The sequence below is a fragment of the Triturus cristatus genome, chromosome 2_2 (assembly GCF_964204655.1).
Source record: "Triturus cristatus chromosome 2_2, aTriCri1.1, whole genome shotgun sequence".
In the NCBI taxonomy this organism is placed as follows: Eukaryota; Metazoa; Chordata; class Amphibia; order Caudata; family Salamandridae; genus Triturus; species Triturus cristatus.
This window is the reverse complement of record NC_140582.1, coordinates 148776348-148792723: the sequence shown is the minus strand read 5'-3', so window position 1 is coordinate 148792723 and position 16376 is coordinate 148776348. Positions and strand designations below refer to the sequence as shown.

The following is a 16376-nucleotide window of genomic DNA, read 5'->3' as shown; positions in this document are numbered from 1 at the left end:
GTTTCACACACGTTATAGTTAGGAATTAGCATTTAAAAAACCTTGCAAATTCACTGAAAAAACCATAGGTTTCACACAAGTTATAGTTAGCTGTACATTTCACTCGTAAAAAACCAATGAAATTCCACGTTATAGTTAGTGCAGGCAACTATAACTCACGCGACCCCAATCCTCTGCTGATGCTAATACTGTATTTAGACACTTATTTGCCCATGTCTTCTTCCATTAAATTTTAGCTATACATATATTACAAATATTTTTTTTTCATAAAGACACAGATGTCATCAGCAGAGGATTGCGGTCGCGTGAGTTATAGTTGCCTGCACTAACTATAACGTGGAATTTCATTGGTTTTTTACGAGTGAAATGTACAGCTAACTATAACTTGTGTGAAACCTATGGTTTTTTCAGTGAATATCTATATATTCACTGAAAAAACCATAGCTTTCACACATGTTATAGTTAGCTGGACATTTCACTCGTACAAAACCATTGAAATTCTCCCGTTATAGTTAGTTCAGCTAACTATAACTCGCGCGCCCGCAATCCACTGCTGATGACGTCACATATTAAATCACTCATGACATGGTCAGTGACATCACTCATGACATCACTGATAAAATCGCAAATGACATCACTGATGACATCACTGATGACATCATCCAGTGAATGTGTGTCTTTCTGAAAAATAAATATTTGTTATATATGTATATCTAAATGTTAATGGAAGAAAAAATGGGTAAATAAGTGTCTAAATGGATGTTTTTTTTTGGTAAAATTAATTGTATAACTGACTTATTAACAGTATCTTAGTGAATACAAGTATTAGTGAGTAAGGTTTAAATATTTAAATATCTGTATCAGCGTCTCGCTTTGTGTATAAGTGGCTGCATGGGTTGGTGAGTAGCTACATGAGTGTGTATATGGGTTATTAGTTTGTTTTTAGAGTATCAGTATGAGTGTCTGTATGGTTCAGTGGGGGATGTTACTTAGCGTATGGATGCATGAATGAGTGACTCACTGTTTGTATGTATTTTGAAGACAGTAAGTGAGCAGGACAGTATGGGTGGATGAGTGTGTGTATGGGTGAGTAAGATAGTGAATGACTGTCTCAATAGTGTCTTTATGAGTAAGTACATATGTTTTGAACTAGTATATGTGAGTATTGATGTATATAAGTGAGGATATATGAGAGTGAGAGATTGGAAGAGTTCCTGTATAAATAAGTATGTGTTTCTATAAGTGATTGTTTTAGAGAGTAAGTATGTGTACGTTTCTGTAGAAGTAAGTGTACTGGTGTGTGTATAGCTGTACATGCAAGTAAATGGATGTTTATTTGCATGTGTGAGTATGTGTGTGAGTAAATCTATGTATGAGTGTAGGTGTGTAACAGGATGTATAGGTGTATGAGTACATATGATGACTGAGTACATGTATGAGTGACTATATAGAAGTGTTGATGAATGAGTGGATGCGTATGTAGATTTTGGAATTACTGAATAGGTTGTTCTAACTGGTATTGGTATCTCTATAGTTTTCAAAACCTTAGTTTGTATTTTTCAATGGGTGTATCAAAGTTTATATTCGGATACGAGGAGGTCTGCCACTCTTACACAAGGATGATGTCATGAGTGATGTCATCAGTGATGTCATTTGAGATGTCATCAGTAATGTCATGAGTGATGTCACTGACCATGTCATGAGTGATGTAATATGTGACGTCATCAGCAGTGGATTGCGGGCGCGCGAGTTATAGTTAGCTGAACTAACTATAACGGGGAAATTTCAATGGTTTTGCATGAGTGAAATGTCCAGCTAACTATAACATGTGTGAAACCTATGGTTTTTTCAGTGTATGAATATATATATATATATATATATATCTCCACAGAAATGCCCCTGCATTGAGGACGCGACTCACATAGCGAGTGATTAACAAAATCATTTATTCAAAGAAACCGGCTTTTCATACCGATCATTTTCAGTCCGTGCCTGACGCGTTTCAGAGCCTTCTCGCTCCTTTCTCAAAGGCATGCTCCGCGCACCATGATTCTGGCTTCCATCGTTCCATCCGTGCTTTCACTTTTATGGGCCTCAGGTGTGCCCGCCTTGCGGAATTCATCAAAGTGCACACTGGGAACTGTGGTTCATTAAAGCCTGCTTTTTACCCTTCAGTGGGTTTGGTGCAATTCACAAATTAAAACGGACTCAATTTCACAACCCTCCAGTGGGTCTCAGGATGAAAGTCCGGTTCCAACTTCCTTTCCTCGCTGTGTCGTTTTCAAACTCTGACCAGTTCAAAATCTGACGATTCCGCATGTGATTTCGGGACGGTGCAATCCTCCACGGGTGGGCCACCCATGTATTATATCTCCACAGAAATGCCCCTGCATTGAGGACGCGACTCACATAGCGAGTGATTAACAAAATCATTTATTCAAAGAAACCGGCTTTTCATACCGATCATTTTCAGTCCGTGCCTGACGCGTTTCAGAGCCTTCTCGCTCCTTTCTCAAAGGCATGCTCCGCGCACCATGATTCTGGCTTCCATCGTTCCATCCGTGCTTTCACTTTTATGGGCCTCAGGTGTGCCCGCCTTGCGGAATTCATCAAAGTGCACACTGGGAACTGTGGTTCATTAAAGCCTGCTTTTTACCCTTCAGTGGGTTTGGTGCAATTCACAAATTAAAACGGACTCAATTTCACAACCCTCCAGTGGGTCTCAGGATGAAAGTCCGGTTCCAACTTCCTTTCCTCGCTGTGTCGTTTTCAAACTCTGACCAGTTCAAAATCTGACGATCCCGCATGTGATTTCGGGACGGTGCAATCCTCCACGGGTGGGCCACCCGTGTATTATATCTCCACAGAAATGCCCCTGCATTGAGGACGCGACTCACATAGCGAGTGATTAACAAAATCATTTATTCAAAGAAACCGGCTTTTCATACCGATCATTTTCAGTCCGTGCCTGACGCGTTTCAGAGCCTTCTCGCTCCTTTCTCAAAGGCATGCTCCGCGCACCATGATTCTGGCTTCCATCGTTCCATCCGTGCTTTCACTTTTATGGGCCTCAGGTGTGCCCGCCTTGCGGAATTCATCAAAGTGCACACTGGGAACTGTGGTTCATTAAAGCCTGCTTTTTACCTTTCAGTGGGTTTGGTGCAATTCACAAATTAAAACGGACTCAATTTCACAACCCTCCAGTGGGTCTCAGGATGAAAGTCCGGTTCCAACTTCCTTTCCTCGCTGTGTCGTTTTCAAACTCTGACCAGTTCAAAATCAATTGAGCACGCAGGGAACTGTGGGTACGTGCTAAAGAGATGTGCTTTTTTAATCTGCCTCTGATGAAAGAGCATGAATGCTCTGAAACGCGTTAGGTAAATGGACATAAAAGCGGAGCTGGAATCCTGTTCCTGAGCAATAAAAGGTTTGAACTTACTGGCTGGAGGAGTGCGTCTTCAATGCAGGGGCATCTTTTGGAGAATATTTACATGCGGCTGGTCCAGCCGTAGGAGTTCGCACCGCCCTTGAAGATGGTAAAGGGATCGTCAGACTGGAACTAATCAGGACAAGGACAGCGCAGCTAGTGCTGTAAAGGTGGAGCAAGCTTTCAGCTCTGGGGCCCAATGGAGGGCTGTTATCGGTCCAGAAAATGTTTAAAAAGGCACACAACCACTGGAGGTAATATTGTGCACTAAATGAAAACTACAAGTTCCGGCGTGCAATGTGAACTGAACTAATTAAGAATGGCACACCGGAGGCCAATACAAATCAATTGAGCATGCAGGGAACTGTGGGTACGTGCTAAAGAGATGTGCTTTTTTAATCTGCCTCTGATGAAAAAGCATGAATGCTCTGAAACGCGTTAGGTAAATGGACATAAAAGCGGAGCTGGAATCCTGTTCCTGAGCAATAAAAGGTTTGAACTTACTGGCTGGACGAGTGCGTCTTCAAGGCAGGGGCATCTTTTGGAGAATATTTACATGCGGCTGGTCCAGACGTATTCCCTCCATACCAATAAAGGCTCATGGCAGCAATGTTATGTCTCAAGTGCTGCTTTACTGAGGGACAACTTTGGAGCATAATATATATATATATATTTATCATAGCTCCTCAGTTTCTCACCTCCTTCATGCACTCACAAACAGGTGCTTTCTCGCGGGCGGTGTACCCACAATTATGCCAGCTTCTAGTCTCACATTCTCTCAGAACGTAAAGGAAATCACTCATGGGGCGAATCCAATGTATTTATTTCATGGACTCACAGCAACCAGATGCGTTTCGGCAGTCGCCGTTTTCGATGGTAACCAGGTGCGCCAGAAACGACCTTCTTTTATGTCAATTACAAACATCACATCAACATTGGTAAAAACTGAGAATGGAAAAGCATTTTCATATTTCGCCGCCATCTTACAATGTGCAAAAATTACCGTTCTTCTCAATAGAATTAGGTAATAACTGATCAAGTATATACATAAATACATACATACAATTTGCTTGCTCGAGCTCAACACAGTTGGATAAGGTTACAGATTAATTTAATTCAATTTCAACCACCAATGGGCTCCCTTAATTCAATACATCCTGCCCACAAATTGGCCTTTGTGGTGTCCCTGACACCTCCTATCCACACAATACACTATTGCATGTCATGGTACTGCCCTATATGGGCCTGAGATCAATTAGCCAAATAACGGTTTCCAGCACATTGAAAATTAATTCTAAATTCTTTCCTTTTCCCAGTTAAAAACCTCAGCAGAACCAATGTAGCCACTCTACATAATTACATTTCAAACGTATTATACATTTCATAAATATCATAATCAGGTGTAAAAACAGGCTTCATTTTCTTTCTCAATATTCTTCCCATAGCCATGGGATTATCTATCTACTCTCGTAAGTGCACTGAAAGCTCCTCATTGCAGTTCAAACCGTCAGAAACCTTTGTTTGGAGATATATTATAAATCTGGATTCCAGCCTCCTCAGACTGGTAACCCTGTCTCCACCTCTTGGATTTACTGGGACATGATCTAAAGCAAAGAAAGTTAAAAGGTTCCGGTCACTATTGTGTTTGGCTTTAAAATGCCGAGCTGCCGGATACGACAAATCACCATTTTTAATGTGTGGGCCAAGATACGCATCTTGGTTTGATGTATAGTACTACCAATGTACCTGAGTCCACAAGGGCAATTCAAGCAGTACACTGTATACGGTGTACTTCATGTGATAAATCTCTTAAGGGTTTTTCATTTCTGTACCCCCTGTATGTGGTATGTTAGAACCCTTTTGCTCCCTGTGCAGGCTTTGCATTTGCCACAGGGATAAAAATTCCTGCACCTTTCAATCAAACAGCTTAGGTGTTTCTCTTCTCATATAACTGCTTGTAAGGGAATCACGAAGAGCCCTAGCTTTCCGGAAGGTCAGTAATGGTCACTGCGGAAAATTTGATTCTACATGCCCGCAGTGTGCACACACAGAAACTGATAAACAGCATCCCCTCTGGGGTGCTGTTGCGTATAAAAAGGAACAACACCAGGGAGGTTGATTTTAAAAAGCACTCCAGTGAATAATTGGACAGATTTAGAGCATGTGGTTATGGTGAGTAGGTACCAATGGGAGCATTAAAGAAAGTTAATTATGTCCCTAGAAGCAAGCTGTTAGAAGAGAAACCTAAAAAATCAATGAGTGTGGCTTTCGGATGATCACTACATTTTCAAGTGAATCAGATAAATTCGAACCTTTTTGCGCAGGAATTGGAACCTGCTCAAAATGGATGCCGTAATTAGAATGGATATTCCTGTACGACCATTACTGACCTTCCGGAAAGCTGGGGCCCTTCGTGATTCCCTTACAAGCAGCTATATGAGAAGAGAAACACCTAAGCTGTTTGATAGAGAGCTGCACGGATTTTATCCCTGTTGCATATGCAAAGCCTGCACATGGAGCAAAAGGGTTCTTTTTTTTTTTTTTGTCCTCATCTCACCAAAGACTTCCACAGATTTGACAAGCCAACATTTATTTCTCTTTCCTAGGGGCCTCTTTGGCTCACTGTTTCCGTCTAGGCCCCACGGCCTTCCTCACGTATTTGAGGACTGGTGTAACCATGGGACCTTAGGGGGTGGAGCGCTTTTAGATCTCATAAATCAAATCAATTTTCTCTGTCGTGCCCATCCTATCATGGGTTGCCAAGTACTGGATTGACTATCCTCTCTGATATCTTGATCTAATAATGCCATTTTAAAGGCGGCTCTCAACCATTCTTCCTTGCCCGGGGGAATGTTATCCTTCCACTTGATACAGATTTCTCTCCTTGCCAAAATAATTAAATATAGTATAAGGGCCATATGTTCCTGAGAGAGCATGCCACTGAGTGAGTCGTTCTTACCAAAAAACACCAGGGATAGATCTACTACTATATCTACTTCTAGTATGGATATTAGTACATCGCCCACTCCTTTCCAATATGTAGTTAATTCCGGACACTGAAAGAAAATGTGTATGTCATAGGCATTAATAAGACTACATCTTGGGCAGCTTGGAGGCGGGATAGGGGCAAATTTTGCAATTTTAGCTGGAGTATAATATAACCTATTTATTACAAAAAAGTGATTTTTCTTCAGGGAGGCCTTCTTAATATATTTATATAATATCTTTAGTGATGGTTTATATAGTTCCTCAATATGGATGGCCAGAGGTGATTCATTCCAAACTGTACTTGGGGGAGGGATCATGGCTTCCTCTGCTTCCTGAATTTGAGCATACCATAGGGCTATTTCCCTCTTCCTCGAGCACGGATCTTGTAATAATTGCTCTAATTCCCAGTTTCTAACAATGTCACATTTTTCTGACTCATACCAACTTTTTAGTTGAAGATATTTGAACCTTGAAAAAAGAGGGCCTATTTTGGCTGATATTACTCCCCAAGGAAGGATGCCCTCTGAGTCTACCAAATCTGACCATCTCTCCATACCTGAGTTTTTGATCGGTGTCGCCAAACTATCGCACATGCAAGTTGGAGTCCTGGGAGAGTCCCAAATTGGAGCAAAATCCGAGAAACATCCAATACCCCATATCCTCCTCATTTTATACCAATTTGATAGTGCTGATTTCAAAACCTTTAGCCGAACCTTTTTAAAAAACCTTGGCGCACCGAATTTACACAAAAACCCACCTTGACAGCTGCCACCCTCGACTAACACCATTTCCCCTAGTACTCTTCCCCAAGCAGTTAATTAGGGATAGGTTAATAACATTCTTACCCCTTTAAACTGAAAATCCATCAAATACCAGTTTATGTCGGGTAAAGCTAGTCCTCCTTTAAGGAGCTTCCTCCTAAGCTTTTTCCACAACATCCTGGCATTTTTTTGACCCCATATGAAACTGCCTATTTTGCCCTGAATCTTACTTATAATCTTACGAGGGAAGATTAACGGAATTGCGTTGAAAATATAAGTCAATTTGGGGAGCACAGACATTTTAACCAAATTGACCCTCCCATAGATATTCAGGGGGAGGTTCTTCCATTTAGCAAATAAATAACCTATATCTTTTTCGATTTTCCCAAGATTTATTGATGGAATTTTATTTAAATCTTTGACTATTTTAATTCCAAGGTATCTAAACTCATTGCTAACAGGGCCTCCCTTATAAGTTGTATTCCAACACATTATTTCAGTTTTATCTGGGTTGACACAATACCCTGAGACCTCACCAAATTCCCTCAACGTGAGATCCAACTGTGGGATTGCATACTCTGGATCGCTGGTATATACTATCACATCATCGGCATAGAGTGCCAGTTTACATTCATAACTTAATGATTTAAATGGAATGATAGCATTATCCAGTCTAATTGTTTGCGCTAGAGGCTCTATATAAAAATTAAATAAAAGGGGAGACAGGTGGCATCCCTGCCTAGTCCCTCTCTGAATTGGAAAACTAGGGGTAAGTGAGCCATTCAAAAGGATTTTGGCCGAGGCACCTGAATAACAATGCTTAATAGTCCGCACGAATACTGGACCAATTCCCATGACCTCTAAAACACCCCAAAGATATCTCCAACACACACGATCAAATGCTTTGGCGGCATCAATTGCCACCACTGCCAAAGGGTCTGTTCTTGCCTCTGCTAGGTCAATATTGCCGATCAGTAGTTGGGTTTGTTCTTGAATTACCCTCCCCTGTATAAAGCCCTTCTGGCCGGGGTTGATTAGATTAGGTGCCACTTTCACCAGTCTACCTGCTAATATGCCCATGAAGATTTTGTAATCTGCGTTAAGCAGGGAGATTGGACGATAGGAATCTGCTGCTAGAGGATCCTTCCCTGGTTTTAGGATTAACATTAACGTAGCCTCACTCCATGATCTAGGCATCACCCCGTTGGAACAGTAAATTGAATTAAATAGCCTATGGAGGACTGGTAGGAGTTCATCTTGAAGTAGTTTATCTATTTCGTTAGGGAGAGCATCGAGCTCTGCAGCTTTTTTATTATTTGGGTCAATATCTCCTCTATTGTGATGGGAGCATCCAGGGCTTCCTTAGAGGGCTCCGTCAGGATTGGGAGAGATTTATCTTTTAGCCAGTGAGATATCTGGGCTTGAGTAGGTTTAAGGTTCAAGGTCTTCCTTGTATAAATCTGAAAATAGTGTTAACAAGGCCAACTGTATTTCCTCCGGATTACTAGATTTAGTTCTGTCACTATAAATAATTAACTCATTGATGTCATTTTTTGCCCTATCTAACCTAGCCTTCAAAGGCAGGATTGCCCCTGCTTTCTCTCCATATTCGAAAATCTCCATATTTCTAGCCTGCCATTGTGCCTTACATTTCCGATCTATAAAAAACCTGAGATTTTTTCTAGCCTCCTCCAATTCACTATCTATCCGGTCTAGTTCCCCAATGTCTCCTGTTATAACCTCCCTCCTCTCAATCTCCAGAATACCAATCTTCCCCTCCAGGACATGTAGCTCTTGGGTCTTTATTCGATTTTTTAAACTTATTTGTGCATGCAAAAGGCCTCTCAAGTTAGCCTTGTAGGCATCCCATACTTGGTCGATAGAAGTTGATCCCAAGTTAAAGGAAAAGAATTCTGAAGAAGATCTACTTATAGATTGAATTATCTCTGTGTCCGTTAGCATTACTCTATTCAGTGTCCATCTTGATTGAGGACGAATGTCACTTATTACATAAACTGCTAATAAGGGTGCATGGTCTGATAGGTGAGTTGGCATAACCGTAATGCTAATAAAACTTTTTAGTGCTTCTGTATTCACCAGTATATAGTATATCCGTGAGGAATGTCTATATTTTTTACTATAGTAGGTAAATCCCTGGGTATTGCTTTCCTTAAATCTCCATAAATCAGCTAGGTTTAAGTTTAAGATTACATTTTTCATGACCCTTCGTGATTTTGAAGTTGCTATGGTATGGCTTGAATGGAAACTGTCTTTTACTGGGTCGAGTTTTACATTGAAGTCCCCTCCTACTATCAGGGGGGGATTTACTGACATTAAACTTCCTTGTAGTTTAATTAAATATGAGGGGTCATCTGAGTTCAGCCCATAGTAAGATGAACATGTCATCTCAGCTCCCCCGAAATCCAGGAGGGCAATTACCCATCTGCCAGATTGATCCGTTTGGACAGACTTAATCCTACATGAAAGACCCTTTTTGACAACAATTGCTACCCCACGACTATTCATTACTTGTTGTGAAGCATAAAAACACTGTACCCAGGAAATCTTTGAAAAGACCGCATGAAATTCAACCGAGTTTAAGTGAGTCTCCTGCAATAGGCATATCTGTGCTGGTGCAAGCTCTAAATATTTTAAAATCAATCTTCGTCTACGCTCACACCTCAAACCATTTAGGTTCCAAGAGATATAATTAATTTTACGGCCATCTTTTACCTTACCGGTTGTTGCCATGGATTTCCTTATAATAGAAATGTTTCCTTGTTACTCTCTTATTGAGGAAATATAAATCTTGGTGTGATGAGGCATTTTTTCCATACTCTGCTCCCCACCCAGTGTCATCCCCCCTTCTGGTCCTAAACCATTAAACCCCCTTAAGTGCCCCCTTACCCCCTCCTCACTCCCCACCCCTGGAGGAACCCACCCTTCCATTGGGCTAAGCCTCTTCGGGTGTTGCTCCCTCGTACTCTCCCCTGTCTAAAAAAAAAACTATAATATCGCTTGTGGACAAAGAGGGACAGACCCTCAAGCTAAACACCTATATCCCACTCATGTTACCCACCCTTTTTCTCTTCTTGGACTTTAGCGATAAATGTATCCACCTCTTCCAAAGACCGTAACAAGTACATGTAGTTCTTCCACATTACCCGAAGGGTGGCTGGAAACCTTAATTGTGCTTTTGCCCCTAAGCTATTTATCTCTTCAAGTCTCTTCCCCATCTCCCACTGTCTCGTGGCCGTTATGTGGGAGATGTCAGATCTAATAGTAAAAGAAAAAGTAGGTTTATCAGTAGGTGGCGAAGATATAATCCCTTCTTTAAGTGCTGCTGTAGGGATTAGCTCCTTAACAGAATATGATAAGAAATTCACCAATATCTTGCGTGGTTTTTGTTTCCCAGACTTTCTTTTGAAGGGGTCTCTGTGAATCCTTTGGATCTCGTAGTTGAGATCAATATTCGGCTGGCTCTTGAGGATTGTAGCTTTTAACAGGGTAATCAAAAAACCCTTTAAGTCATCTCCTTCAAGTGCCTCTGGGACATTTAGAATTTTTAAATTGTTTCGCCTTGAGTGATTCTCTAAGCGTTCCAAGTCATCTTTCAATTTTGGCATCTCCTCCTCGAGTGTCTCGGTTCTTGCCGTGATCTCTCCCAATTTCTTGGCTAAAACCTCACAGGATGTCCGGATAGCTACCTGGTTTGCCTCTGAGACTGTGAATCGCGTAGCCATCTCCGCCTGGTTTGTTTCTGAGATAGTGAACCTCAATGTCATTTCTTCCTTCATGGTCAGCAACAAGTCGGCTAATGAGCATGGATTTAATATTGGAGTAGCTGAAGTGAATAGGCTTAAATCTCCCTGATTAATTCCTTGCCCAATTTCCTCACCCCCTTGTTCTTGATCTATATTTTGAACTTTATTTTGAACCGCCTCCTTTTGAACCTCTAACACTGAGAACCTATTAAAGAGGTCTGTCCCTGGATGGAAATCCTGTTGTGACGGCTTTACAGGGGCAATGATTGCAGATTGTGTGCTTTGCTCTTGGATTAGACTTTCTTGGTCGTTTATTTTAGGCGTCTTGACCATCTTACTCTTTGCTGACCTCCCCAACTTCTCTTTAGGCATTGAGTTAGAGGGCAGATGGGGGGGTGAAGAAGGTGTATCCAGCTTATCTGTTGAAGGGGGAACTGACCCTTCCCCCTGCGTGGGGCTGGGCATGATGTTATTTAGCAGTTGGGGTGATTTGGCTGAGGATATAAGCGAAATAACCTGGTAAAAAGTTTTCAATGATGGAGTAACTTTGGTTTTAATTACAGGTTATTTCCTCCTCCTTTCCTGCAGTCTTGGCTTCCCTTGCGACTGTTTAGCGCAAGTTGACTCCCTGGGCAGGTCTTGTATTTCTAGTGCCTGCTTACGGTGCCCTAAAGTTATCTGGGGGTCTTTCCTTGCTTCTGGGACTGTTGCCTGAGGCGGTGAAACCCTCTCAGAAAAATGTATAATGTCTCTATTGGCGGCTAGGTGGGCTGCTCTTGCTCCTAATGTATATCTGTTTGGCTTGGGGGGAGAAATGCCCTCTTGATTATTGACACTTTTCTCCATACAGTCTAAAGAACATGCAGCCCCCCTTTTCGGACAGCAGCACCCTCTATGCACACCCTGGCCTCGGGGGCTCACTTCACCGAACTCTCTGCTAATCCCGGTCTTACCAATGAAGGGGGAGGAGAAACCAGCCTCCCGGCATCCCAGCTCTATAGAGAAGTCACTATCGGAGGCCTCGGTCTGGATTTTACACACAGACCGGGCCCCCCCTACCTTTAATGACACCAGGTAGTTGACCTCTGGACGTTGTGCGGGACTTCCCCACAGTGATCGCCAAAACAATGAGTGCAGAGTGCCGCTCTCATGCACCGCTGCCGCCGCCTCCCACTGTACCTTGAGGATGCAATTTGTTTTAAGAAAAAAGCACTCAATGCTTCAGTACAGGAATAGCAGTACCCAGAAGCCACTAGCTGTCTCTTAGTTTGTTGTTCATGTGCTCCTGCGGTAGCATTTCTGCCTTAAATTACTTTTAATTACTCAAGCAGGCAAAATACTGTAATTTTTGTAATTTTGGCATCACAAGAGTATTGCATACTTACTGAAATTACTCCGATTATTCTGGTGTAATTAAAATTCAACCCAGGTTTAGTAAAATGTTTATGGAATAGAATTCTTCTAAAGAAACATCTGAAATCAGACTTTGAAACAATATTTTTGTCTAGACCCCGAGACTGCAGTCAGAACCAACCTCAAGCTATATCACCAAAACTATGTGCTTGGGGAAAACAGTGCAAAGATCCTAATACAAAGATGGCAAAGTCACTTACTTACATTAAGCATGCTGCATTACCAAACATTTCCCAGATTGGGCCACAGTACTCAAATACTCAACCTAACAAACAGACGCCCAGTGATCTCTAGTTCAATAGAACAGTGTATATTCTTACCTGCAGTCTGGTTGGCCTGCGACACAATTTCAAGCCATCCGTTTAAGTCCTTCCAAATATTTTGATAAATACTTAGGCTAGAGGGTTTTGACACCACATTCTGAATGTCTTTGAGGATTGTAGAAAGGCTGAATTTGAATAAAAAATAAGAACAGGATGAGTTAATATTGCATTCCCTTTTTTGTTGATTGAATATATAGGCAGTATTTTGCATGGTTTCACTAAAAGATAAACTAATGAACACTTGAGACAAGCCTCTGGGCAAGAGGGAGTTCACAGTATTTACATATTGTCTACTATTCCCCTGAAACCAAGCATAATCCTTTCCTTAGATTCTGAATGTTAACTAATAAAATGTCTTTTATGTTAATACTAGGCCTGGGTGGGGAATTCTGCTCCATTCGCGAGGCACGCAGAGTTACCAAAAACTCCACCCCGCATTGCGGAGAGGAGTTTTTTCGCCAACGTCAATCTTGCAAGCATGAGCAAGGAAAATCTACCTCCAGATGAGATTGCTCAACGCAGGTGGTTGGCTTTCTCAACGTCACGACTGCTCGCGTTGAGAGACTTTCCGTTTGCATTGAGAAAGCTGTGGCTCAAGTAGAAAATCTACTAGAGTAGCAGAAAAGAAGTAGCATCCTCTTGCACTGCGCATGGAGCTGTTATGGTTGATTTTATAGCATAGAATAAACAACCGGCACTGAAAATCAATGCTAACGGTATGACCAAATGCACTCAGCCACTTGCGGAACTCCACGTAGTGAGGCAGAGATTTTTAGTTACTTTGCTAAGTTCTGCTTAGCAGAACTCTGCGATCTCTGGCCAGGCTTAGTTAATATTTATATTTATATTAAAAATAAACATTTTAAAATATTATAAACTCATTTTTATAGCAATAAATAATTATGCAATAATCAAATACGAGTTAAAAAAACAGAAATTGGGAATATATTTTCAATGCTGGATGAGGGACTAAAAAAAGGGGCTTCTGAAAGTAAAGACTGGCCGTAGGAGGAACCAGAAGAGGTTGCCTGCCCTATTAATAGCTTTACTGTGGAGGAGAATAAAGTTTTAAACTTCTGTCCTCGAAGTGGGGAATAGTTTACAAAGTTTGCACCTCGTCTAGTTTGCAAAATGTAACTCAATCAATTCTTTTGAGAGAGAAAATGTCCTCATCAAAAGACATGCATGTAAGAAAACTATTTTACCAAAGAATCTTTTGCAAGAGTATTCTCCTGGTTAAAATGCTTGTTTTTTATTCAAAAGGTATTTATTAGGTTTTCAAGAACAAAGCAAAGCAAAACAAAGGAAAAAACGAGTGTGATATGGCATTATAACAGGATACATAATGTTCAAACAACATGAACAGAACCCGATGACCATCTGTAAATTCATACATGAAAAAGAAACAAAATGTGAAAACAATGTGCAATATACATAGCACCGCACCAGTATTACAAATTAGAAACACAAAAAAACAGGAAGGAAATTACGGAGTGGTTCACTGAAGAACCTCTTGCCGTCCAATAATTGTGTATGCTTTTAACTGTCGAGTATAGGGAGATTAGGGCCAGAAAATAGCACATTTGGAAGTGACAAATATGTATTGATGTTTAGATGGTCCATCTTTGTTGATAATAAGAATAGAAAGTGGGAACACACCCCGAGATGACACCCGCCCAGCTCATGAGGAAAGGGGCAGACCACAATCCACGAGGGATCAGGGAGGTTTTGTAGTGGAGGAGTAGGTGTCCAAAGATGTCCATACCCTGTTATTTTGGGGATTCCAAGGGGAATTCTGAGGACAGATATTATCTGCACCTCTTCAAAAAGGAGATCCAGTTGAGCCAGGCCTTAAAGGAGGAGGCGGTCATGGTTTTCCAGTTGGCCAATATCGACTTACATGCCGAAATTAGTTATATGTCCACTACGAGTCTATCATTCTGTGTTTGGCTATGGGGGTCTAGAAAACCTTGAACTAGAGAAAGAAATTCATTGTTAAGACAGGCCCCACAGATGTGTAGAAGCCAGTACTTTGTTTGGGAAAGTGCGGGAGAGATCTTGTGGGATACAACTGATTTCCAAATAAGTTCCTGGTTATTGGGGGAATGGTTCCATGGCTATTCCATTTTTCTAAGACAGTTTTCATGGAGGATGTGGATTTAGGTAATAAGACTTGGTAGAACTTAGAGGCTTGGTTAACCTGACTTGTTAAAGGTCATTATTGTCTTGATGATGGAAGGATCTTTATCAGGAAAGGTTACCTTGGACAGGCTTGCTTTGAGTTTAAGAAACTCATAAAGTCTATGTCTTAGAGGTTGTATTGATGTTTAAATTCTGTGAAGGAGAGCGGGGCACCCAAGGAGCCCAGTTGTCATAGGAAGTGAATGCCTTTCAATGCCCACGATTTCCAGAAAATGTTTTTTCCTTCGATTTTGATCTTTGCATTGTTCCATAAAGACATCATATTAGAATGGGTGAGATGGGTCTCAATGAGTTTATCTTTGTCAGAGCTCTTTTTGTATTGGAGAAGATCTATTTTCCAGAGGTAAGGGGTAAGGTGTTACTAGATAAGAGCGCAATAGGGTGAAGTTCACTGAGTAATTCTTTTTTGGCTAATAGCCAGATAGGAGTATAGTCAGGGGGTGGGGAAAGCCAAAGAGAGCCTTATATGGCTAGGAAGGCAGTTTGGTACTTTCTGAAGTTGGCCAGCCTAGGTGGACTGGTAAGCGTAATATCTTAAGAGATATTATTGCATGTTTGTTTTGCCATATGAATTTTGTAAATAATTTGTTCAGCTTGTGATGAAATTCCTCCATTAGAACAAGGAGTAAAATACTGATCAGATAGTTGACTATCAGTGCGATCATCATTTTGATGGTCTCGATGCGGCCCCACCAAGTCATAAATTTGGGATTCCAACCCTCCAACAACTCCTCAATTTTGTTTAGTGTTAGTTTTTCATTGTGGCACACTGATTCTAATAAGTCCGCATTCAATTCTAGGCCAAGGTATTTAATGTAATGGGGATGCCAAGATAGACCTGTGTATCTGAACAGATCACTCGTGCAAAGATTGTTCAAATCCATTTTCTCAGGATTGTCAGTATTAAATTTATATCCAGACACATGGGCATAATCCTCTTTTGACTTTAGCAAAGTAGGGATTGAGTGAGATGTGTCTTCCGTCAAAATCAGTTTATCGTCTGCATATGCGGCCAATTTTATTTTTGTGTTATTGCAAGAAATTCCAGCTATATCTGGATTTGCCTTGATCCTGAGAAGTAAAGGTTCAAGTTTCAAGATCAAGAGTGATGGAGATAGGGGGCAACCCTGTCGGGTACCCCTCTCTAGATTAAACGCTGAAGATAAGAGACCATCCGAACGTACTCTAACTGAGGGGGGACTATAGAAGGCCATGATCATTCTAGTGAAAGTGTCACCAAAGTTATACTTCAACAGGTTCTCTTGGAGATAAGACCAAGAGACCCTGTCGAAAGCCTTCTCAGCGTCAAGGGTGATGGATACAGTGTCAGATATTGCAAGCTTTGCTTTTCTCAATGGTGTGACAGAGAAGACGGGTGTTGTCACTTGAGAGTCTGTTTTTCATGAAGCCCACCTGAGAGTGATTAACTAAAGACGGCAACCATGACTCTAGTCTTTTACACAGTATTTTGGCATAGATGTTTGTGTCTAAGTTTATT

At 41.2% G+C, this 16376-nt stretch overlaps 1 protein-coding gene across 4 annotated transcripts in view; it reads right to left on the bottom strand.

Moving 5' to 3' along the window:
* The window catches only part of LOC146861982 (phospholipid-transporting ATPase ABCA1-like), a 3104259-nt gene that overhangs the window by 2739727 nt on the left and 348156 nt on the right, over window positions 1–16376 (bottom strand). For all 4 annotated transcript variants that reach the window (XM_085641135.1, XM_085641137.1, XM_085641136.1 and 1 more), the window contains exon 5: window positions 12674–12801. In XM_085641135.1, coding sequence (XP_085497261.1) covers window positions 12674–12801 — 128 coding nt within the window. The remainder of the gene's footprint in view (window positions 1–12673; window positions 12802–16376) is intronic.